This window comes from Misgurnus anguillicaudatus, chromosome 7 (genome assembly GCF_027580225.2).
Source record: "Misgurnus anguillicaudatus chromosome 7, ASM2758022v2, whole genome shotgun sequence".
Lineage (NCBI taxonomy): Eukaryota > Metazoa > Chordata > Actinopteri > Cypriniformes > Cobitidae > Misgurnus > Misgurnus anguillicaudatus.
The window spans coordinates 30,882,076-30,908,008 of NC_073343.2; the positions used below are offsets into that span (position 1 = coordinate 30,882,076).

A 25,933-nucleotide genomic window follows, 5' to 3' on the forward strand; every position below is an offset into this window, starting at 1 on the left:
AAGGTCCTGATGGTCTCTGACGTTTTAACTTTTAATACTCTATGTGCTTGATGATATGATATTTATTATGATATTTATATTTGTTGTTTTTGTTACTCACAGAAAATGGGCATTGGAGCGTATAAGTTCACTGACACAATCGTTTAAATATCATGAAATATATAAGGCTACTAAATCTAAATAGTTTATGTATGTTGTCGCCGTTTCATAACGTCATCATAATGTTCACAAAGAAAAAAATGCGCTGTCGCTTTAAGAGGAAGAACGCCAGGCACCAACTGTTACATGTAAATTTATTCAGTATGGAACGAGTCAGGCGTGCCAGCAGCCAATCACGGAGCGACCTGAACCGCGGGAGATCCAAATTTCGCGGGACGTAATTTGGCGCTAAAATAGCACCCCTCTGTCGAGCTGTTGTCAAAGCAAAGCTCTTCTGAAGGAGAGGGATTACAGACAGACAGGAACATTTCTCACCATCACCGGCTTTGAGAAGAAACAACAAAGAAGACAAATTTCACGCGTTTTGCCTTTGAAGGGTACATTTGTAAAGTTTAATATATTTATTTAAGTTATTTATTTTATTAAGCCATAACAACTTATCTTGCGGACAAAGAGTACTGGAAGACAGAAAGAGAAAGTTCAACGCAAAGCAACAAAATACGTCGGATATTTGTATTTTCTATTGAACGCATAACTAGTATTTACTATACTATATATTTGTACATTAAACTGTTGATTCGTCTCGCACTGACGGTTTTGCGTATCCAAAGTGCTTCTTTAGCGTCACCTTTCGTTCATTTCGTGCGCAAAAATGATACGGATACCCAGAGGGATTTCTCCTGCTTCTGGAAGAGGCGCAGTCGCAGGGCTCTCGTGTCCACAGAAGAAAACGCTACCCGGGATGAGGACGGATTTCTTCAACACGGGACTCGCAAGCCCACCGATGAATTCGGTACCGGCTGGATACTTCACTCAAATCGGGAACAAGACAGCTGCGGAGCAGAGATCCAACTGCCTGTATGCGACCCCCCACGGGCCTGAACCTAAGCCTGTGCGGACTTCCTCTGGCCGGCTACCGGTAAGCTGCTTTCAAACGCCGGCTCATATTAGTACGCTATGAAGTTGCATACTTGCTGTAAGGTGACGTAGCAATAATAACATGTAATTTACAAACGTACATCTCTCTTGAAACGTGAATGCTTTGGTCATTTTTTGTTATACTGTAACATATCTTAATTCTGAATGAAACCAGTATTTGGAGAGCATGGTCATGTAAATGCATTTCAGTAAGACAAGGACAGGCAGGACATTTAAAGTAATGGGGTTATTTAGGAGGGGGATGTGAAGCTGATGGGGGAGGGTGATTTACAACCTTAACATACTAGTAATTCACAGCCTATGTGCAACACATATGTAATAAACATGAATTAGGGGGTTCCTAAGGTACATTATTAAACGCATCCCCAACATATTAATAATACATTTAAATGACTGTAACTGAGTTCATTGTGTAATAAGTGTGAAGGGTCCTGGGTTCGATCCCATAGTGTAAATGTACAGCATTGTAAGTTGCTTGGATAATAGCATTTACCAAATCCATAAATGTAAATGACCAGGTTAAACCTTTCAGACGTTATCATTCATCTCTATTCCTGTGCTACTGTACACCTGCTAATCCATTCGACCCCCGTGCATGCTCAACCAGTTGGTCGAGAAGGTCACACCACATCCATTCTGTGTGCTTCCAGCTGATAAACGCAATGAATGATCACAGACTTACATTGCAGTACATGGGGTAGGGCTGATAACAGACCGAGCGTCTGCATGGAGGATTTCATGTACATGCTTCAAACTTACAACAGAAGCTTGGTATTACTGTATTGTAGGGCATTGTGTTAAGCGCAAAGGTCATAGGTTTGATCCTCGGGACACACATTCTCAAAAATGCATGCCGCTGTAAGTCACGTAAGATGCAAATACAGGTTGGCATGTTTTTTCCTACCATGCATACTGTAATGTTTGTAATATATATTTGTACAGGAGCTGAAACGCGCAGGAAAGTGACATCACAAACATCCCCCTGATTTCCCCTTATTCGGTTTTTCGCGCCAGCATGCTACAGTCATATAGAGTTTAATCTTTCTCCCTTTTTTGAATGACACTTTCAGTTTGACAGGACAGACACACCTGAAGATCACGTTTCAGTTATCAGACCGTTGAACCTTTGCTTGGATAGCTGAACCAATAAACTAAAGACACATCCATAGTTAACCTGGGGCTCGGCTTTTTCCAAATAGACTTTCTGTGCCACTAGCATCAGCAGATGGAATAATGATTTTTCACTCAGGTTTTTCAATTATCAGGTTTTCTCTAGATAGTCATCTAGATAGTCATTAAACCCGTGCCACTATGGTCAAAATGCTTAAACAATAGGGATGCACCGATATGGAAATTTTGGTCGATACCGACAACCGATAACTCTTTATATTTGGGGGCGATAACCGATATATATATATATTATATATGCCGATAAATATTCATATTATTTTCACAATGAGAAACTCCCAGACCGCGGACATCTTGTCTTTGCGCTAGACTAGCATACTTTTCTTAAGCCCGCAACACGTGTCATCTTCGTGCTACGTCACAGGAAGGACCAATCAAAACTCCACATGGCCAGCAATGAGCAAGTGAAGTGGTTCAACAAACCAAAATAATCCATCATTTATCGGCTTTCATTTATCGGCCTGATTTTGCTATCAGACCGATAACCGATTATATTAAAAATAAGCAGTTATCGGCCGATACAATATGTCGGCCGATATATCGTGCATTCCTATTAAACAATGTTTTAAAAATGCAACATTTACAGCAAAATAACCAAATATGGCTCACTAGATGTGCGACGATCATTGTGATAGGATTTGTCTGAGGCAAAATACAATGCAACGTTTGGTTAAAAAGCACATTGAAAAACAACTGAGGTTGTGCTGTACAGAAAATATAAAAATAAGACAATAACAAAAATTCATGAAAAATAAAACAAGAAGAGGCAATAAAAACAAAACTAATAAAACACATGATTTAAAGAGAAATTATGCATTTGTGTTAGAAAATTGTATATTTTTTAACTTATGTAGTGATCAATATATTGTCTAGTTATCATGGCCTGTTTTGAAACGTAGTGCAAAAGAACCAATTGGATTTAGCGTGCCACCATGATTGTACTTCTTCACTTACATTAAAGAACACCTATTGTGCGGTTCACGATTTACATTTCCTTTGTTGTGTAATTCCGCTGTAGAGGCTGCAAAAACGCACTATTGGCCCGTAGTTGGACGCTTGAACATTTGAGTTTACTCACTTCATTTGCGTGTGAAATTCTAGTCATTCGAGAAATTCACGCGGAAATTCGCGTCATGGGAGGGGCTTTTGCGACTCCGCTGAGACTCCGGCACTCCACTCGCTTCCTGTAATCATGTTACTACTACAGAAAAGTCCTGATTGGTTAACGCAGCACGGAAATCCGCAGAAGTTCTGATTTTTGAACTCGCGCGTTTCCCGCGGCAATGCTCGATTCACGCGGAACGCATGTTCCGTGCCACGCTTACCGCGCCGCAGGATGCCTAATCACATCTTTGCATTGACTTAACATGTAAATCACTCTGGCTTGCTGCGTCTACCGCAGCTGGTGTAAACGCAGCATAATTGTGTATTAGTACATGTTAACGATATGCAAAAGGTACAAACCCCAAAGTAAATGATGATGCGAGTTATCGTCTCCAATGTAAATCTCTTTTCTTAGCCTACAACAAACACACAGATTGAAGGCAACAGTTTACTTCCTGGGATTGGTGATGTAGTAAAGACCGACCTTATCATAATTCCTCCCGCTTTGGACAGCCTGTAAGTTAACTCCTGTTAGCATTGCATTGTGAGTGAATCTTTCAAACATGGTAAGAAGTGTTACATTTCTTTCTGACGTCGAAGGTATTTAAGATCAATTACAACGTACAGATCAGCTGGCCAATCCTACTCCTAAATTCTACTCCATCGGTCGTTACTGGTCGTTTGTAAAGTTTTATATATTAATATTGAAATGATCTAGCCATGTTCGTGATTGTGCTATAGTAAAGATTTGGGGGTTTTAATGTCCGTTATCAGTAAACCCTGAGATGGGCCATGAATAATAAATTTCTCTGGTTTCCTCCAGATCATGCTTTCTTCTGTTAAATTAACGTCTTGTCAAGTCAGCATTAATTTAGCAAGCAATGCAGCATAGTAGCAGCCGATGAAATGTTGTTTCGGCAAGTATATACTATACAGCTATAGAAAACACGTTCTGTTATCAAATGATCAGTTATTGGTCTGTGCATACCGTTAAAAAACACATGAATTGGCATTGTTTTTCCCAAGACCTTGTTAAATCCCACCCATCCCCCTGTCCCAGTGTCCCTCAGGTCAGTTTACCGCATTTCATTCTCTTATCGACCTGTCTCACCCGTTGGGACATCCAGTAACCAGGTGCTGCATCAACAAGGTGGGTGATGGGTTTCAGAGTTAAAAAGCCCCAAGCTGTTTAACTCTTATGTAATTCGGAAAACACTGCTAAGCAACGTCTGGCCAAGTTTTGCATTTCAATGTCCCCCGGACTTCCCCCCCTTCACGTGTGTCTTTTTTCGCTTTGACACCTCGGACTACGTCATCACTGAAGCAAACTGACCTTTCTCACTCTTACACCGTGTGGGGAGCGATTGTATGTTTTATATTTTGGGAGCAGCACAGGTGTGGAGCTTGCAGGTCATTCTTCTCGCGTGTGTCTTTGTAGGCGTTAAGGAACCTGTTCTTGAATGATTGTGAATCTGAAGGTTGCATGAGTAACAGTTTACCTAGTAAGTTTGAGAAAAGAGGGGAAGGGCAGATTCGACATGGAATATACTTTAAAGAAAGTGCATCCAGATCTTGTGCTTTAGTTCAATTATTTTTAGTTAGACTTATTATGTACAAGTAAATGGGACACAAAACTTGTGCAAGTTTTTGGAGACTATTCTTAGGGGCTGTTTACACCTGGTATTAAGATGTGTTTTCGTCAAGTGGACGACACTAAAGACAGGTGTAAACGAGGTGTCAAATGTTTTTAGCTCGTCCACATTCAACCACAATCACTTTCGACCGGATTGCTTTGGTGGTGTAAAAAAACGTGCATGTGGTCTAATGTGTCCGAACAGCCACAAAAGACAGCCTACTCTTCACCCATATATCTAATGTGATGTACCAAGCACAATGTTTTACATCTTTTCTGACTTCTTGCGCGAACACACAGTGTACAGCGCCATCTTTAGGCTTTCATTGATAAAACCAAAGCGGCTGCCCTCCACGTCTTTCATTAGTTTCATTTTGTGAGTGTTTGAAAGTTGCGCAAGCTTATTTCATCAATTGCGCTGAAATATCAGAGAAAGCTCTTACATATACACATACAAAACACTATGCAGTATGTTTACTATAAACACAAACAGCAGACTATGACATAATATTATTTTGCGTCAATTTAAACCTGTAATTTTTCCTGCTCGTATTTAAATGAAAGCTGTTGAATATGTAAGACTCATAGTCTTACAACACCTATAAACCTATAATTTTTTTAAGTTGCAATCCCTAACTTTTGTCTTTATTCCATCTCCGTAATGTTAGATGAATCAAATTAACATTACCCACAAAAATAAAAATTTCACAGGCTCATTTGCAAATTCATGGTCACGTTGGTAAGTAAATAGACTAGTCACATGACTAGTCGTCATATACGTCATGACGAAACACATATATTATTGTATACCTGATGAAGGTCATGGGACCAAAACCTTGCATGACGCATGTGTGTAGCCTTTGCACTCTTCACGCTCTGAAATCAGCCACAATCCTATGCGCGCTGCGCCGAATGCACACCTTTTCACTGACGTTATGACGCAATGACGTGCACTTGCTAGCCTGTTACATTTATGTGTTCTCCGAATGCTAAAGAGGAGCCTCGCCTAGCCTCTGAAGTATCCTTGACATTGAGAAACACCTCTTGTTAAACGCGCTCTAAGCGAATTGACGCGTTTTAGACAATAAAACATTTTTTGTTACATACAGCAAACATCTCCTCACTATCTGCTTGCTGCCTGTCCGCTGATCAAACTGTAAAAAAACGCTATCTCTGTAGACAGCTCAGGCTTGACAAACGGCAATATCAACATGGTGGCCAAACCTAGCACAACAAAACATAACAAAGTGTTCCAGCCAATAAACGACAAGAAGGATTTGGGGGTGGGGGTTGGGCGCATTCATGAAAGCACGGACGGTAGAGGGAGGGGGAGGCGTTAGCTACGCTCCGTTTGTTTGAAAACAGTTCAAACATCAACAGGAAGTGACGTCGCACATTATTCGCTTTTAACTAATAAAACGTTTTTAATATAGTTTTGCAAGATTGATGATGTGTGGGATCTTTCTGTTGTTTCACATTGCTAGATATTTTAAATAGTTTCATCATGATCTCTAAAGTCTAATGCAAGATCAAACTTCATCCCAGAGTTTTGAACTCTGTATGAACTCATTAAATTGCTTCACTGGTCATATGTGCCATTATGTGGCAATGTGTACCACACATGATATTTATTTAATAGACATTAAACTGTAAGACCGGGTTTTTAAAGAGCACCTATTGTCCGATTCACCTTTTTAAATTTAATTTGGTGTGTAAGTGTGTATTAGTACATGTTAACGATATGCAGAAGGTAGAAACCTCAAAGTTAACGATGACGCAAGTCATCTCCAACGTAAATCTCTTTTCTTAGACTACAAGAAACACAGATTGTAGGCAACAGTTTAATTCTTGGGATTGGTGATGTAGACAGCCTATAAGTTAACTCCTGTAAGCAACCGAATCTTTCAAACGTGGTAAGGAGTGTTTCCGGCTGACGTCAGAGGTATTCAGGCCAATCACAACGTACAGATTAACTGGCCAATCAGGGACACAGAGCTTTCCGTATGTTTCAGAAAGAGAGTGAAATCTGGAGCTACAAAAATGTACGGCATGTGGAAAATGTGTTTTTTAACCATAAACCACGCAAACACATTGTATTATACCAAATACACAAATTAACATTGTTTTTAGCAATTAAATGGGTGCACTTTAATACCCACACATTGGTATATGTGCTAACCAATAAAGCTGCTGCTGACATTATTGTTGATTTTAATCTGAAGACTTGCTTATATTTAGGAAGCCCCTTATCTCGTAGTATATTCACCAGTTTATATGAATTTGCATTCTGCAGATCAGAATGCAAACTGGTGCAGACTTGATAGTGGTCAAGTTAAGGTTTAACAAGGTAAAGCTGCTCTCAGATCAGTGTTTAAGAAGTAAATGAGTCAGCTTTCACTCTCTGCATTCTGAGCCAGCATTTCTGACTTCTCATTTCCCATTGACACAGGAAACGGGCAGAGCCAACCACAAGCTCTTACACATACGAGATGTTGTTCTGAGAAACCAAATCATACAAATTTCTTCCCTTCTCTCCCACACCCAGATGGGTGTGTATTCATCCAACGGTTTACTAAAGATATTGAAGTGCCATGATTCACGTAATCTGTCTCTCTAGGGATTTCATGCAAAGAAATGTGAAGCACTCTTAAAAATGTTAGGGTTATTTATTTTGTCCATTTATTTTATTATCCACACAGAATAAAGTCAACTTCACAAGAGTATGAAATAACACAAATGTAACAAAGTAGTTCAGGGAAAACCTTATGAGACCATAAACTTTTGAAAAGTAGTGCATGCATGTATGCACAAAACTAATAAAAAGTCATGCATAACAATATACAAACAGGTCGAGGAGGTTAGGTGTGGATAATGTGGAAAGAGTGATTAGTAAGAGAAGCAAAAAGAATGCATGTGATAAGATCCCGACAGAAAAAGGCCAAAAGATTTTTCGTCTCTCCCCCGACCACCTGCTCAGTACTTCCAGATGTCGGTGACAGGTGTAGATGTCGTTCAACTCGGGACAATGCAAGCATTTTTACAGACATACACAAGATGAGCTGCTGTTAGCACATGCTTAGTATCTAATACAGAGCCCATTTATGTTAGTCGCCACAGTTTATGCCATTTAAGTGATCTATGCATGTAACCGGATATTGTTTGTATGATATTATAAACATCAAATCTGTGTCTTACAAAGGATTATTTGCAAATCGATGTAAAAATGAGGAATGCCCTGAACGATTGTTCGCATTATAGATAGTGTTTTGGATAAGCCTTTTTTTTAAAACATATTAAATTGCTCATTGTAGAATGAATAAGAGCTCCGATGCAAAAGCAGCTAAACGCCACTGCAGATAAAAATTAGATAATGATATTATCAAATACTTTCGCTTTAAATCTGCTTAATCCTGGCCTCAGGCCATTCAGAAATGCTGGTTTGTTAAATGCCACGTTTTTTTTTCCGTTAAACGCCAAGTCCTCAAAGTGCACTGAAGATGAATGTGAAACAACCGTGGATCACATTCGAACTTGGGTAACTTGTGAGTACTTGGACCTGAATACAACCCAAATGTGGCAACCACATGAATCACAGCGCCCCCTAATGTGTGGTTCGGTTTCTTTGTTGTTACATTCTAAATTTTACTAGTTTCTAGTTGCATCTTTAGTGATTTTTGCAACTTTTTATTATGTCTTGTCTAGAGAAGCAGATTGTTTTTTTTTTTTTGTAGTGGGGGTTTTTGCAATAAAAGCTTGCATGCACTAAGAGGGTTTTGCAGTCAAATTTGTTCATGCTAAAGTTACATTTGTGGAAAAAAGCATTTCAGTTACTGAAACCTAACCATAAAAGCCTGATAAAAAATGCTTATGTACAAGAAAACATGTCAGACGCACTTAAAGGGTTTTGCATCTGAACATTTCATTTGTTGTGTTTATTTATTTAATTCTGTATTATACCGTATACACATAATATAACCATGATGGCAACATATGTCCTATTACTTTATCTGATAAAAAGAGCTTACATCTAGTTACATAAAGCTTGAAGGATTGGGATCGGACAAACATTACAAGAAATCGCTAGTCTGTATCGGATGCGAATATTGTGATCGGTTAAACCGTGAACATATGAAAATATATAGATTAACATCTCTGTAAAATCATTACAGAAGGACCTGGGGTCTCATTTATAAAACTGTGAGTAGGATTCTTACTAAAAGTCTACGTACGTACAAAAAATATTAAGACTTATAAAACAAAGCAACGTTCCCTTTATAAATTACAGATCACCTGCAAGTATGCTTACATGGATCATCCTCAGATCCCACCCGGCAACCCCACTCTTTAGTCAAGTTTGTTTTTTATAGATCACAACCCTGTTTTTTGCGTATGCACGCTTTATAAATGAGGCTCCTGGCCTGTGGATAACAGGTTTTTTATATGCATCTACATGAACTCCTTTTCTATGGGATTTAATTGGGTCTTACAAATTCTGTCTTACTGAAACTTAAAGTTATATACGCTTTCAGCAGTAACATAAACAAGTGGTTTTCATGGAAAACACGTAACTTCCGGTAAAGTCTGCTAAGAATAAATAACAACAAAGTCCTTTTAAAGTAGTTTATTTAAATATCAAGCAAAATAAACAACACGTAGATTACCTAGAAAACCAAAACATTAGTTATTTTCGACGAGGTGTTTGTTCAAGAGTTCAGTTTAGCAACTAATCAGAACATTAAAAAACTAAAACCGGAAGTAAAGTTCAGACCAGACATGTAATCACGTTACCGCACATACGTCCGATGAAACCATCTGTAGATCAGGGGATTCAAAACTGGATTTGGATGAAATGTCAGATGTCAAATGTATTTGCTGTTAATAATGACAAATCTGATCAATGTTTACCTCCTCATGATTACACTGTTTTGTAGTTCAGAAAATGCTTGACAGAGACTAGTTTGTTTTAGGAAGGATTGGTTTTATGCTCTTTTGAGAAGAATGAAGTCCTGAATACAGTTAGAGATCAAACAGGAATGCGAGCTTCCATAGAACATAAATGTTTTCATGTCGGTTTGGCCTCCTTAACCAGTCTTACTAAACCAGTACTGTTTGATTGCTGAAACTAGTCCATCTGCCCGGTGTGGAATGCTAAAGATTTGAGAAGTATGTAATCATGCCCTTACACTGTAAAAAATAAATAGTTGGATAAAACGTTGGTTTAACCTAAAATGGTAAGTCACCTGGTTGCCTCAATTTTTTAGTTAATAAGCATAAAAAAATTACTTGACAAATTACTTGTTTTTTAAATAACTCAATATTTTAAGGCAACCAGGTAACTTACTTTTTCAAGTTAAACCAACAAATCTTTTGTTACAGTAAGAACATTTACAGTATGAAGCCATTTTAATACAATTAGTTATTTTATGATACTATGAAACCACCCACACCAGGTTTTGTGCTTGTGTGTTTTAAAGAAACAAGTTCTCATATGTTATGTGTGTGTGTACTGTATCTTGCTTTGCAGAAGCACATTGTTAACATTTCAGTTGAAATGTTTGCATTTGTTACTCTATATCGTTGTATGAATAGGATTAGAATTTAGTGAGGTGACCTTTTGAAAAAAGGGTATGAACACCACCCTCTGTTCTAGAGAATGCAAGATGATACAGAAAGAGAGCAAGAACTTCCTGTTTTTTTTTTTTGTATAGGGTTGCTTTTTAAGTGGCAGGCTGTATTTGGGCACTTGAGAAAGCAAAGAATGATTGAAACCAATGGAGGGGGCGTCTTTAATAAATGCTGAGCAATTCAGACTTGCACCTAACCACAAACCTTTGTGTCTGAGGGTGCATCCGTTCATCTGGAGAACACTTAAACCGATAGCTCATCAAATATAACAATGTTACTATGTTTGTTTAAATGGTTTGTTTGAAAAATGCATGCATGATAAAATGTTTTTATACCAGGTCACAGCAATAATTTTTTATTCAAGCAAATTATAATTATTTACTTACAAGCACGTTTAAGGAAACTGTCTTGACCCCTCTAAATTTCCATCATCTTGTTTTCTCAGGCCAAACGGAGACTAGATCTGGAAGAGCCGCTTTATCTCCCCGAATTCCGGACACCGAAAGGAAAAGGACACTCGGCATCTGCGAGAGTACAGAGTCCCAAAAGTGAGTAAAACAACAAAGCCTGCTCTTGGCACCGCAAAAATCTAGTATTCCCACTCCTTAATGTTTTAAAAAGCAAACACACCTGTTACAAACACCTGTTCAAGCCATTATTGCTCCCCTGATTAGAATTGCAGACATTAATACTCAAACTATAATAAAAATGTCCTTTTTGCATCTCTCTAAAGCTCCCAAGTCTCCGGGCGAGCGCACTCGTTACGACACATCCCTCGGACTGCTAACGAAAAAGTTTGTGGGATTGCTGAGCGAATCGGCCGACGGGGTCCTGGATCTGAACTGGGCTGCAGAGGTTCTGGAGGTTCAGAAGAGGCGAATCTACGATATTACGAACGTTCTGGAGGGAGTGCAGCTCATTCGCAAGAAATCCAAGAACAACATCCAGTGGCTGTGAGTGTTTGGTGGATTGAATGTTTAGTAAACTAGAGTTTGCTATTGACTAAACACTTGTTTATTATGGGGCTTGGATAAACGTAGTTAAGCAGTTGACATGAACGCTGAGCTGTTGTTTGTATTCACTTATTACTGAGTGCATACAGAAAAATAAGCAGGAAAAATCAACTTATTGTCGAAACCAGTTTTATATTGTTTACATGCAAATAATAAATACCAGCTACGCAGAAAACTGGGATTTGTCAGGTTTCTCGGAATGTCATTGTCCGCTTTGTCATTCAAAAAGTCGGCGGGAAATCTGTCAAAAGCTATATACTGTTGCGTATTGTCTGCGAAATGTAACGCAAGTTTTTATTTTTAAGAGCAGATTTCTATGCATTTCTCAACGCTTACTTCTGTTTGTGACCTTTATTATTTACACACAGAGACATGAGCACATAAACAAAACTGCGAAAAAAGCCAGTTAAGGCGTTTACATCTGGGTAATTGGCAGAAATCTACCTGTGTCGATCACATTTTTACCTTTCCCGGATTAAAGAAAACTGGTTAATGCGTTTACTTGACCTTACATATTAACAGTTTATTAAGCAGAATTGCAGTAAAGGCTAAAGTATAGTTTTTTTATTGTGTACGTGAACAAACGCACACAGTCGAACATAGAATTGTTTATTTGACTCGTACATGTCCGCAAATGTTTAATGCATGCGCAGTGCGACAAAATGCAATGCATCTCTTGGGCTACATACTACATGCGCAACCTACGCGTACAAGGTACACATGGTTACAGAAAAACGGTGGCGCGCAAACTAATCATTCGTGCGCAAACTATTCTAATGACGAAATTTGTATTAGCGCACTGTACGTGGACCTTCGCATATGCATAAAAATGGGAACTATACTTCTAGCTTAAGACTGTGCGTGTAAATACACTCACTAGCTGCGTTTCAATTGCAGATTTGCGCAAAACTTTAGCGTTATTTTCTAATTGTCGACAAAAGACTGATGTGAAATAACGTTGTTTCCATTAATCGATGATATGCGACTAAAACGTAGTTTTCCTATTGTGACTGATGTTTACTAATATCACATCCACCACACTAGGCATTATTTTTAACCATCGAAGGAGACGTTAGTATTATCCAAACACTAATGCCAAGAAAAGCCCCTTATACTTGGGTGCGGCAACGTATAGGTGTTTTTTGGAGGTAATAGTACATTATTTTACATCAGAAGATATGTAGGGGTGTTATCCAAACATTATTGGCAGGGAGAGCCTCTTATGCTGCGTTCACACCAGGAGCGTACAGGCGTCAAGCTCGAGTTATTTCAATGTTAAGTCAATGTAAAGAAGCGTTTATGCGCTTCTGGAGATCTTGTGACGCGGATGACGTGAATTAAGCGTTGTCGCAGGAAACGTGTGATTTTTGAAAAATCTGAACTTTGGTTGAAAAACGTGCTCTTGCTCTAGGAGCTTGCTCTAGTAGTGACATGATTACAGAAAGCAAGCGGAGTCGCAGAAGCCCCTACCAGACGCGAATTTCCACGTGAATGTCTCAAATTACTAGAATTTCATGTGCGAATGAAGCGAAGTAAACTCAAAGTGTTCAAGCGTCCAACTACGTGCGAATAGCGCCTCTACCGCGTCTTGGGAGCAGACATGTATTGAGTTGTGTCTGGGAGGTTTTAGTACATACCACGTCATCTTCATATAATCATTATGTGACTTACTGGCATCAGGTGACCTGAAAATGCAAAAAAAACTGTTTCCATTGCAGTTTTGTGAAATACACCTTTTCCAAATGGCCTGAAAAACCACCTCATGTGAGCATAAAAACGTTTTTGCGATATTGCGAAATTGACCAATTTCATGGACGTATTTTCAATTTGCAATGTCAATTTAAATTTGACTCATTATTGTCCAATGAAATGCTTTCTTTAAGAATCCCCCTTTTCTTTAAACCACCTGGACCTCACTGTCAAAAAGCAAATCATACAAAGGTTCATACATCATGTCATAAATATACCCTACTTATAATAAAAAAGCAAGGAACTTTTTAAAGTGTTGCGTCTAAATGTTCTGCTTCTATAGAAAATGCATCAAGCAGTTTCATTGGGTGTTTAATCCACGTTATTGTTTTTAGCATTGTTTAAGTTTGTCTCCTTTCATTGTGATCTATGTTTGCAGGATCAATGGTGTGTTTGAAGGATCAAACAGCACTTCAGAAAAGACCAATGCTCTCAGGAAAGAGCTATCTGAGCTTGACAGACAGGAGAAACTTCTGGACGACCTCATTCAATCCAGCTCGACACGGCTACGAGATCTCACAGAGAACAAGGACAACCAAAGATATCCTTTTCAGTCTTTGCTCTATCAATGTGTCTTGTATGTTTGTAGCTATCTATCTAGCTTTCAAACTTAAAATGCATAGTAAGTTTAAATGATTAGTTGTTATGTCCTTAACTCAACAACACATTGGATATGTGACCTACCAAGACATCCGTACCATAGCCAGCTTAAAAGAGCAAACCGTGATCGCTGTGAAAGCACCATCTGAGACCAAATTAGAAGTTCCAGAGGCATCTGAGGTTAGTATATTTGTCTTGGTTGAAAGCTAACCTATATAAAAATAACCAAGCTGGTTTGGTGCCTTCCAATTTGGTGGGCCTACAGTCAAAGTTGGGTCATTCTTCAATTGGGGTGGCAAATAAGAGGCAGAAATTGTAAAAATGCGTGTTTTCTTTTAATAAAATGTATTGTTATGCATTTAAAATTAGTTTAATATTCATTAAAATTTAAGCTTAATAACATTTTTAATCATTTTTAAAAAACATTTTTGAAACATCCAATTATGTCTGTGGTGTTACCGATATTTGAAGTAAAAAGACAGTAAAACCACAGACAAATTAGCCTAAATCCAGTCTTTTCTAAAATGGAGGCTGTCATCGTGATGATTTCAAGATCAGTGGACATTTAGGAAATATTAATACAACATTTTTATAAAAATATTTAAAAGTTTCAAGTTGTAAACATAACACCACAGACACTAATAAAGTGCGACACAGGAAATTGTCAGAAATTTTGCTAACTTTAAGAAAACCAATAAGAAAGAATGCACTCACTGTGCACCCCTCAGATCAACCAGCACCTGTCCTGCTATGACCTTTACACACAGGAAGTAGTCCAAATAGATTTCCCCCTTTTCTTAAAGGGGCGACATCCATTGTTGTAACACCACAGACATGAATTTGGGGGGCACTACACATTTTCCTTAAATATTACAAAATATATATATTTTTAAACAATTTAATAAAATTTAACATGTTCAATAAAATCTGTATTTACAATAAAACCACTTCATTTGTGTTAAAATTGTTATATTGTTGCAATTACGTTACAATCCATGATACCTCTCTGAGGTATGGCGGGAACATGCATATTTTGTTACGAATGCAATCTCTCAAACTCAATTAAATATGCATTTTAAAACAAAAATGTAATTGTTAATAGTGCATGAATTGTACAATTTTAATAGTGCAGAATACAAACATGGGAATATTTGATAATTTATTGGAATTTAAAGTTTATTTCAACTCTTATAAAGTAAAGATGGGGACCACTTGCCACCACAAATAAATAATTTTTTGGACCCAGTTTTAAGTTGATGCACATAGCAGAGACACTCGTGAGACAGAAATTGATGCCTTCTCTTCTCATAAAAAGTGTGGAATATATATCATTTTAAATGTATAAATATTGTAATTTAGGATGATTTTACAAATGGATGTATATTGCATTATTATTCTATCAAAGTTATTGTGTGTCGCTTTTCCTTCAATATTGTGCAGCCTTGTTGTCTTACATTTCATTTTTTTCATTATTAGGGCTTACTGCAGATTTATCTAAAGAGCAAAAACGGCCCGATCGAGGTATACTTGTGTCCCGAAGAATTTATAGAGGACAGTAGTCCCATCAAGAATCCCACACCCAGAAAAGAGTACCCTCAAACCCCCAGCATCCCCACACCCTCTGTCCTCCCACCTGCCAAGCCTCAGCCAGTGGAGGGTAAGGACTCAAAGTTAAAACTGTTAATGTTCACATAAATAAAATGTTTTTCTCTAATTATTTTCGATATCCACAGGTTTGATGTCAAAGTCTCAGTCGTCGTCGACAAACACCAATGGCAGCGCCTCCCTCCTCGACGTGGAAGGGATTCTGGATCTTCCTCCCAGCCTTCTGCAGATGACAGAAGATCAGCTGCCTGGTACCGCCTTCACGTTGGACCCCTCTGCGCCCTTTGTTAGTTTTTCTCCTCAGCTAACTCACGATGACTACCTCTGGGGTCTGGAGGATGGAGAAGGCGTATCTGACTTCTTTGACACGTATGATCTGGGAGATCTGCTTAAAACATGAGGTGTCCTGGTTTAGTTCGACGAAACAAGCAGATCATTTTAACGTTCATGTAATTAGTTAACACCTTACATTATGAAATAGTTTAAAGTTGTTAGTATAAGTGCACTACTGATTTGGCTCAAGTGGTACCATTCCAGATGTTGACCGGTTAAATTTGGAACGGACCTCTAGTTAGAATTAAATCCTTTTTAGATTTAAAAGGTGAACAAGCGCCCTCTAGAGGTGATCTAGCTACACTATTAAGCTATAAAGCCATCATTTTATTTCATCAGCCATATAATAGTAAATATTTTTGTATGTATAGTTTAGCTATAGATATTTCTGACAAAACAAAAAATGGATTTGTCTGGTGATATTAATTATTTCAATTGATATGTTTGCATATGGGCAATAATGTAAAGTGGTCTTTATAACTTCAATTGATTTTTGAATTCAGACATTTGTAATTGAGCTAGAAAGTACTGTTTTAATATTTTATTAGCAATTCTTGATTAGGATGTGTAAAACTCAGGTAAATATTGAAGCTTTACTAGAGCTTTAAAAAATTGTTACTGTCAAACTTTGCCAGTAGAGGGCTGTGTGACCATTGAAAGTTGTTAGTAAAGATACATGTATCAGAAAACTTTTATACTTTTGCGTCATAACCAGACTTGATAAATTTTTCTAAAAAAAAAAAAAAAAAAAAATTTTTAAAACAGTCATACAAAATGACTCCATATGTGTTTGGGTAAAATCAGTGCTTGGATTTTAAATAATGGTGCTTGTTTGTTCGCTCTACCTCCATTGTTTAGTTTGAGCCACGGTGAGGTGGTGAACAGTGGCCTTTCCCATGGCACTGACTACTGATGTCGTGCCATACAATGCCTTAAAAATTGAGGTTTTAATCACTGACATGACACCATCGCCTCAGGGATTGTTCAGATTTGGCAGCTAAATTTTACATTTTCAAATGTATTATTCAAATGCATTTCGAGGTCTTGAAACTAAGGTAATGGTGCTCTCAGGGTTCACTGCTTTATTTCTACTTCTGATGTTTAATGGGATCTGTCAGAAACCTTTGATACTGTTTGAACACAAAGTGGACTTTGTTTCTAGCGTTTTCTTTTCATTTGGAGTTGCCCCACCTGAATGGTGGGTTTTATGGTTGCCTAGACAAAGCAAGATTTAACTGTTTACATCTGGCATGTGTAAAACTAGTTATAGACTACAAACTTTGAAAACACCCAAAGCACGCTTGGTTTGGGAGGCAATACGACTTGAAGTTGATGTTTAAAAACTACATTTCCACACCCAGTTGTGGTTGTTCGGTGTTCGGAGCATTTTCACACAAACAAATGTGAATAAAAACATGTTGATCTACCAGCATTTTGTAATCTTGGACTTCAAATTTTTGTAACCTAGTGTATTTCAATCCTGATCTGCATTTGTTGAGGGTACCTTTGGAGTTTGGTTTTAAATCAGATTTAATATATGTCTGATTAATTTATAGATGCTATCTGGGGTGTGTACAAAATTGGGGTTTATTTCATGCAACTGTCCCGTGTGCGGACATATGTCCTGTCCTAACAAACTTGAAAAATGTGTGTGCGTGTGTGTATGCATGAGTGTGCTGAGGCATGTTAATAGTTTTGTGCATTTGATATTGTAGTCTTTAGTGTTTGTCTGGCATTATTTTACGTTTACTTTCTAAGCATTATGTTATTGAAATTGTACAGAATGGTTTTGTATTTATAGGTTTTGTATTCGAAGGAATTTGGTAATTGTCTCAGGATGTATCATTTTTAAAAGACTGTTTAACAGGCAGCACTTAAGATTTGATATTGTGGTGTTTAAATAAATAAAGCCCCGGTGTTAAGCTCAAAGTCGTATTCTGTGTTCTGTGTATGTTTTGCTAAATGTTACGTTTTCAATATGATGTGAAAACAAAGTAACATTTTAGTTAAGCTTCATCTGTCAAATCAGGAAATACCCAGCAAGCGATAGCCATCATTTCACTGCCTAGGTTAACTTTAGACTTTATACAGTCTGGCTATGAGTAACCCAAAATATACTTGAATTTGGTTACGCGGTTACATGTTGATTTTGCCAAAATAATTTGAGATGATAATCCATCATGTAAACAAAGTCAACAGTGATTACAAGTGTTTGCTTTCATTTATTTTTATTTCATTTATCATTTCATATTATAGACAATAGCCTAGATGTCTGTGCTGTGTTTGGGGCGCTATTAGACGTCTTTTAAATGCAAAATTGCTTGCTGGGTAAAGATAAGTGACTGATTTAAAATCGTCAGATTAATAAATCATTACATTCACTCTTTGGCTTTGCTAAATTAAATCAATTATCCTGTTACGATATATAGTTAAAAAGTGGTGTAGTGGTGCATGGAGAAGTGGGTATACTCTTAATGTATGCCCACATTGGATATAACCCATGCCATCTAAAAAAAAGGGTGGGTATACTCTTAATTTTTGTCCCCAGTGGGTATACCCCTTGCCATCTAATAAAGAATTGGGTATACTCCATATACCCTGCACTACACCACTGTAGTTTAACAATATAAAAAAATCACAAAGTTTTTGGCTTTCACACTTTGCTTTAAAGTCTGCACAAAATATCTTTAACCCCTTAACTGGCTCTGTCCTGTAAGCGGGACACTGTTTACTTCATTCTTAGACCTTTCTAACGATATATAGTTTGTCGTGATAGATTTAAATTTACATGCAAAATATTGTAGTTTTTATATTCCTAAACATTTTAGTAGTAATAATAATGCAGTGGCAGTAATTAATTAATTTGTGACAAGTATGCAGCAAAGCGTTGACATCTATAGTCGTTGTTGGTAAAACCACTAAAAGTGTAACACAATCCTAATTTTTTGTGATAATTTTATGTATAGACTGTTTCATCGGACGCACGTGATACAAAAAATTTAAAGTTAAAAAGTTGCGACGTTACGCCATGTTACGACAGAAAAGTCCTTGATTATTATGCCAGAATGAGAGTATTGTTCCTAGCTATATCTGCCTAGAAAGTCGCGACTTTTTATTTTCCGTCGGTTTTAGTACACAATGTAATTACAGAAGAGTCAAGTTTTAAATATATTTTAAATTATTTTTTAGCGGGATGCTAATGGTCTAATCAGATTCAATGGATTATGCTAAGCTATGCTAAAAGTGGAACTGCCAGACCCGGAGATCAGCTGAATGGATTTCAAATTGGTAAAAATCAAATGTTTAACTCTAGGGGAGCTGGAAAATGAGAATATTTTCAAAAAAAAAAGAGTGTCCCTTTAATTGCATTATATTTATTTATTACAGTAAATGTAAATTGCTATAACATTTTTTTATTTAATATTTTCACCTCCAGACACTTCTAGACCAAACATGTAAACAAAATTTGTAAGTGTACATCATCATTTCACCCCCCCCCCAAACAACGCCTGCACCAGTTAAGAGGTTTTTAAAGTAATGGTAATGTTATAAATCTCTGTTATAGTCAGGCAGGTGTCTCTTCATATTTACATCACAAACCCCCCACACACACATCTTTTATGCTGAAATGTCGACAGTTCAATAAGGCCTAAGAAAACCACAGCTTGTATTAAAAAAACTTGAGTAAATCAAACGTTTTGAACAAGTGTTTAGTTAAAACTGTTTTATCATTGCAGTATTACCAGCATACCTATTTTCATATTGATCTTTACACACCTTGTAATATTCTACACTGTAAGAAAATTGTAAAAAGCCGTCACTGAGACGATACACTTTAAAATGGCACTTATATACAAATATGCACCTCTACCATCTACAACTTTTTGAAAGGGTCCCACCCCACCGACAGCTTTTGTATTTTGTAGTTATAGTTATGAAAAAGACATTTTTAATTAAATTCTTCCGTGAAATGCTTCTCAAACAATCTGTGACATCTGCTTTATACTGTAATGCATTTCTTACCAGCTTTATTCAATTGGAAAAAAGCAAGGCTTCATCAAATAGGTTCACACACAAACATTACACAGGAGAGTTTCCAGGGTAGGAATTTGAATTGCTCCAGACAGACTGTCACACCCTCACCGAAAACCACATTTGCAACTATGAAATAAAACAGTAACAGTTTATATATCAGTCAGTATTCCTAACCAGTTCATAAACACTGCTGCAATAAGGCATGAAGGGAGGATCTCTTGTTTTATAAATATGATTTTGATGAGTAGTAACCATCTATTATGCCCGGGCTGAAAACATGACAGCCTTTATTCTTTCTCTGCTTATGCACTTGGCACATCTATTATCTTAAATTAAAGTTTTCTTTCATCTTTTCACTAGTATCTTTCTTTTTCACTGTTTTACCGTAAACGTGGCCTCCCTGGAATGACATGACTTGATAAATTATAGCTTCTCTCCTGTTCCAGGGTCAGCAGATCTTGGCAGCACGGGTAGGAGGAGCCGACTGCTGGGAATCCTTTTGGTCTGTGCTGTAACCTTTCCTGGAACACGCCTCAAACACAGTCTCCGCCCCCGTTTGGTATCCCATTGGATTGTTTGCATGACAGAACCCGCCCCTAGACATGTTTGATTGGCTGATTTTAAAGAAATCAATACACAGGCTGGTAACAACAATTTTAAGATAAGGAGTAGAGAAAAGATAAAATGGGAAAAATGCATGAATGCAAAAATTGCTAGAAGAAAATAAAAATCATTCTTCCTCTCACATTCACATACACATACGTTATCTCTCTCTCTTTCACCCACTTTCCTGCCCTGACCCCATTCTTCCTCCCCCAGAATGGTGACGTGCACTCAACATTTCAGATCAGACCCTTTCATACAGAAACACAAGCAGAGACACAAAGAGGGGCCACAGCCGGGGGGAGAAAGAAAGTATTGTTTGGCCACAAAACCACCATTACATCAACAATAACTCATGAAGCCAAGCACATGAAGGGAATACTCTGTGTATATGGGAATGCATTGTGCGTGAAGAAGATAGGGTGTATTTTGCAAAAATCAAAATTGTCAAACCAACTTAACTCCATTTATTTGTGCAATTATTTTCATGTTCATTTACTTGCACATCGGTACCTTATTTTTCATGAACAGCATGAAACAACTTTTCTAAATGCTTGCAGATGTTTAGGTAGAGACATGGATACATGTCACACACACACATGACAGGAATGATGTTGTCTTTACAGGGTCAATGGGCTTTTACTTGCAAAATACAGGATTTATTCAAGGTAGTTATCCAGTTTTACAGCATCTCGGCTCTTATGAATACCTAGTGGGATAAACGCCGGCACCTGTCCAGCACATGAGATCAGATGTAACCGTATACTGCGCTGTTTAAGACTAAGGTAAGTGGAGCATAAGATCAAAGAGCTTGAAAAAACCTGAATAAGACTGAGTAAGACTGAATAAGAATGCATGTTCATTCATGCACACATACAGGGTACTAAAGAAAAAGTGCGTATACCTGAAAAAAAGGCAATTTTTCCAATTTAATCTTTTCCAATCATCTCCCATTGCTCCATAAAATCATAACCTATTCTATGTGTAGCACACAATATGCTCATTTTATAATAAAAATTATATAAACTTGCATACAGGAAAGTAAAACATACATCTTCAGAGCTACATGGAAATAATAACATCTTATTTGTAGTAAAAATTGGAGTGAGCCATAAGAATAGCATGTATTCATGGAGAAAATTACTTAAATGACTGTAAAATACATAAAGTAGACGTCCACATGAAAAAATTATGTAGCATACTTTAGTATGTACCATAGTAAACTGTAGCAAATTTTAGTAGACTGAAGATATTATAGTAATTACACTTTATTAATGTACTCTGTTACAAAATTGCAATATTACTGAAGCTGTTTCCCAGTAACTTACTGTAGATTTAAATGTATGTGATTTACTGTTTGTTCAAAGTTAAATGAAAACTAAACATTAACAAGTTTTATCTTTACAGAATAAAACTAAAATAAAACCCTCGTGCAAAGCATTCTGAGAACCAAAATCTGAAAGAAAAAACAAAAAGGTTAATGGAGATTTCTGGTTCCCAGAATGCTTTGGATGAGGCTGTTATCTTAGTTTTATTCTGTAAAGATAAATACTTGTTAATGTTTAATGTTCATTTAACTTTGAACAAATTGTTGCCAGTAAATAACACAAATTTAAAGCACCTATCTTCCGATTCACGATTTTACATTTCCTTTGATGTAATTCATTTTATCAATATGCAAAAGGTACAAACCCCAAAGTAAACGATGACCCGAGTTATCGTTTCCAACGTAAATCTCTTTTTTTGGACTACAACAAACACACAGATTGTAGGCAACCGTTTACTTCCTGGGCGTGTTGACGTAAACAAGACCGACATTATCATAATTCCTCCCGCTTCGGACTCAGCCTGTAAATTATCTCCTGTTATACCACGGGTCTGTTGAATGCTGCATTCTGATTGGCTGAGAAATGTTCTATGGGTGTTGATTATTTTTCTGTAAACCGCACACCTAACTTTTCAAATGTCTTAAAAATAGGCACCCGAGCAATGTTTGTGGTAACCGTGGTATAAGAGGAATAATTGACTCCGGTCCTTTGAATTATTTGAAAATAATGCACACCTGCGGTGTAACATTACCACCTTGGTGTGCATTATTTTCTTATAATTCAATGGCCCGTCGTCAATTATTCCTTACTTAGCATTGCATTGTGAGTGAATCTTTCAAACATGGTAAGGAGCGTCACATTTCCGGCTGACATCAGAGGTATTCAATCCAATCACAATGTACTGATTAGCTGGCCAATCAGGGACACTGGCTTTTCAGATTGATGAGTTTTGTACAAAATCAGAGCATTTGAGGAAGGCATGGATATCTGGAGCTACAAAAATGTACGGTATGTGGAAAATAATGTGTGGTTTTTAAACTATAAACCACGTGAACACATTGTATTAGAGCAAATACACAAAATAACGTTGTTTTTAGCAATGAAATAGGTACTCTTTAAATCTACAGTAAGTTACTGGCAAACAGCTGCATAACTACAGCAAGCTTTTTTTACAGTATTCTGTAGTATTAACTATAGTGAATTGATAAACTGCAGTAGGCTAAATACTGTCTTTAATATTTACTATGGTAAGAGTCAAAGCACTGTAGTATCTAGAACAGCTTACTATTGTAAATACTAAACTATATTATAGGCTACTATAATATGTGGGAGGTTTAATATAACTAGTCAGCTTTATCAAATTTAAAGAAAGTTTAATTTCAAAAAGCTTAAACCGAAAGCACAAATCACACTCGTTAATTCACACTGAATGAAGGTTTAAACAAACAATGAATCCAAAGATGATCACTGTTCACTTTCTGCGTGCGCCTTATTCATTTCGCCAATGAATACAAACATTCCCACGTGATGATGGAATGATTCCCTCCCAGCGCGCGCACCATCAGAGCGCGGCACGCGCTGGACAAGTCTCGCGCCTCTCAGAGAAAGAAAGCAAGCAGATCAAGAAACTTTTCAGTTTCACACACAGACACACACGGCGGACCACCAAGACGACTGACACTCACGTTTACTTCGCAGATATGAAACAACAAAATTTCCTAGCCTGGGAATCACGCTCACGAGTGGATTTAAGGGACGTTTATGGAAAGATGCACTTTGCGTGATATCGAGTACTTTCTGTTTGTGATAAGTTTGCTAAACTTTCGAGCTCTTCCGTTGGATTTGTAACGAAACATGCCGGAGAAAATAAGTATTTTGGATTTCGTTTCCTTAGCGAAAGAAGACCTGACGTGCCCTGGAAGTTCAGGATTTCAGTCAAAAATGAGCGACTGTCGCTGCACCGTGGCTGCGCTCGAGGAGGTGAGTACGCGGGCACGCGCGGTGTTTACCTGTGATGAGGTGGTGGACGTCAGCACCTGAATAAAACTTCTTGTTTGCAAACTTGACTGAGTGAAGATAAATCTCTGACACAGACTACAAAAATGTTTAACTGAGTTGTTAAAGTTTTACTTGCACCTTTTTGGAAAGCGATAGTGTTTATTTTAATATTCGCCTTGCCAAAATGTGGGTCTTGCCAATAGTTGGCTTCTGTTTATATTTAGTTTATATCAGGCCTGTTTTATTTTTATTTATTCTGATTGGTTGAGAAATGTTTCACGGGTATGCATTATTTTTCGATAAACACACACCTAACCTGTCAAATGTCTTAAAGGGATAGTTCACCCAAAAATGAAAATTCTGTCATAATTTGTCCACTCTCATGTTGTTACAAACCTGTATACATTTATGTGTTCTGATAAACACGAAGGAAGATATTTTGAGAAATGCTTGTAACCGTTTGTGAGTCCCATTCACTTCCATAGTAGGAAAAAAGAATACTATGGAAGTGAATCAGACTCATGAACGGTTTGTCTACGAACATTCCTCAAAATATCTTCCTTTGTGTTCATCAGAACAAAGAAATGTACAGGTTTGTTACAACATGAGAGTGAAGAGATGATGACAGAAATTTTATTTTTGGGTTAACTACCTTAGCAATGTCTGCTGTGGTAATCGTACTATATGCAGAATAATTGACTCCGGTCCTTTGAATTATTTGACGATAATTGTCAATTATTTCTTAAATAGCTAAATGTCAAGGAATTGTTTTATCACAGAAATAGGATGACGTTTTACAAAGAAATTTACTTCCTTAATAATAAAATCTTATGCTACTTTCACACCAAACGCGAATAAAGCGTCAATGTACGCGCGCCTGGAGTTGTCACGGCGGGAACGAGTCGTTTAGTGCGGCATAGTAGACGCGAATTCGCGTCTGACGCCAGAGTTGAACAATTTCAACTTTGGCCACGTTAACCAATCAGGAGCCTGCTTGCTGCTGTGGCGGCGGGCCCATCCAGAGTCACTCATTCAACATGGAGAAACGACTAATATTGTCAGTGAGTGGTCACCCAGAGTTATATGACACAATTTCTATAGAGACAAGAAAAGATGAAACTCGCCAACATCGATCAACATCAGCCATCTTGCAAACCGCCTAGTATTTGCCCCTCCCACAAGAAGCGGATTGAGCCTCGTATGCGCATAAATTTCACTTCACGCTAGCTTTTTACACGCGTTTATTTCGCTTTAGATGGGCAAATGCATTCAAAATGTTCAAGCGGCAAACTAGACGCGGCAGATGCGAATTTGACGCTCTATTCGCGTTTGGTGTGAATGCAGCATTACACAGTTGAACAATTATTTAACTTTTTTTTTGTTTATTAAAATGTGCAATAATACGTTGTTTAAGGATAATCTGGAAAAGTATGACGGAATGTTATGTTTAATTTTCAACAAAACTGATTTGCAATTCAGTAAACTGTTGATAGTATACATCTTCAAAATAGTAGTTGTTCAACTTGTCAATTTCACATTTTTAGGCTTCTGGTATTGAAGTGCAAAGTTAGAAGATAGCACAGGATTCACAACACAGGAAAAAAAATTTATTGCTAAGTTAACTAACCAAATATGCTTCTTTTAAGTGTGTACTGTGTGTATTAAGTTTATAACAGTGTAGCAGGGGCACAGTTACAAGGTACAGTTCATGTTACGATGTCTTATAAACCCAATTACAATTTTTGGCTGCCAGCTCATCTTTTGGCATTAGTGTGGATATTAATGGAAAACAGAGTAACTCTGCCAATGGTGATAAATTTGGGCATGTCAGGACTGTTGGAGCCTCTGATTTTGCTGTTAGTTTCATGGGAAATACTTTAAGGAATTAAAGTTTTCTGGAATTTCAGTGCTCTGAGAAGACCGGTTTGTACTCAATGTAATGCATACAGTTTCCCATTATATCCAGGATTTAAAGGGATACTTCACCGATTTAGCATTCAGCTTTGTATCTGTAGAAACCC

At 37.4% G+C, this 25,933-nt stretch overlaps 2 protein-coding genes across 4 annotated transcripts in view; both read left to right on the forward strand.

The window, feature by feature from the left end:
• The first annotated feature begins 321 nt into the window (after positions 1–321).
• e2f2 (E2F transcription factor 2) lies at positions 322–17,845 on the forward strand. The gene is made up of 7 exons (XM_073869718.1): positions 322–1,078; positions 11,094–11,196; positions 11,382–11,601; positions 13,790–13,953; positions 14,078–14,190; positions 15,487–15,667; positions 15,744–17,845. The coding sequence occupies exons 1-7, from the start codon at positions 812–814 to the stop codon at positions 16,013–16,015; spliced, it is 1,320 nt and encodes a 439-aa protein (XP_073725819.1). The 5' UTR covers positions 322–811; the 3' UTR covers positions 16,016–17,845.
• A 5,619-nt stretch (positions 17,846–23,464) lies between these two features.
• asap3 (ArfGAP with SH3 domain, ankyrin repeat and PH domain 3) overlaps positions 23,465–25,933 on the forward strand; it is a 51,865-nt gene continuing 49,396 nt past the window's right edge. For all 3 annotated transcript variants that reach the window (XM_055172299.2, XM_055172301.2, XM_055172300.2), the window contains exon 1: positions 23,465–23,894. In XM_055172299.2, coding sequence (XP_055028274.2) covers positions 23,769–23,894 — 126 coding nt within the window. In that variant the 5' untranslated portion in view covers positions 23,465–23,768. The remainder of the gene's footprint in view (positions 23,895–25,933) is intronic.

Coding starts and splice junctions, on each gene's coding strand:
- e2f2 (XM_073869718.1), top strand. CDS start 812: ATGATACGGATACCCAGAGGGATTTCTCCTGCTTCTGGAAGAGGCGCA. Junction 11,197..11,381: donor GAGAGTACAGAGTCCCAAAA/GTGAGTAAAACA, acceptor ATCTCTCTAAAG/CTCCCAAGTCTCCGGGCGAG. Junction 15,668..15,743: donor CAAGCCTCAGCCAGTGGAGG/GTAAGGACTCAA, acceptor CGATATCCACAG/GTTTGATGTCAAAGTCTCAG.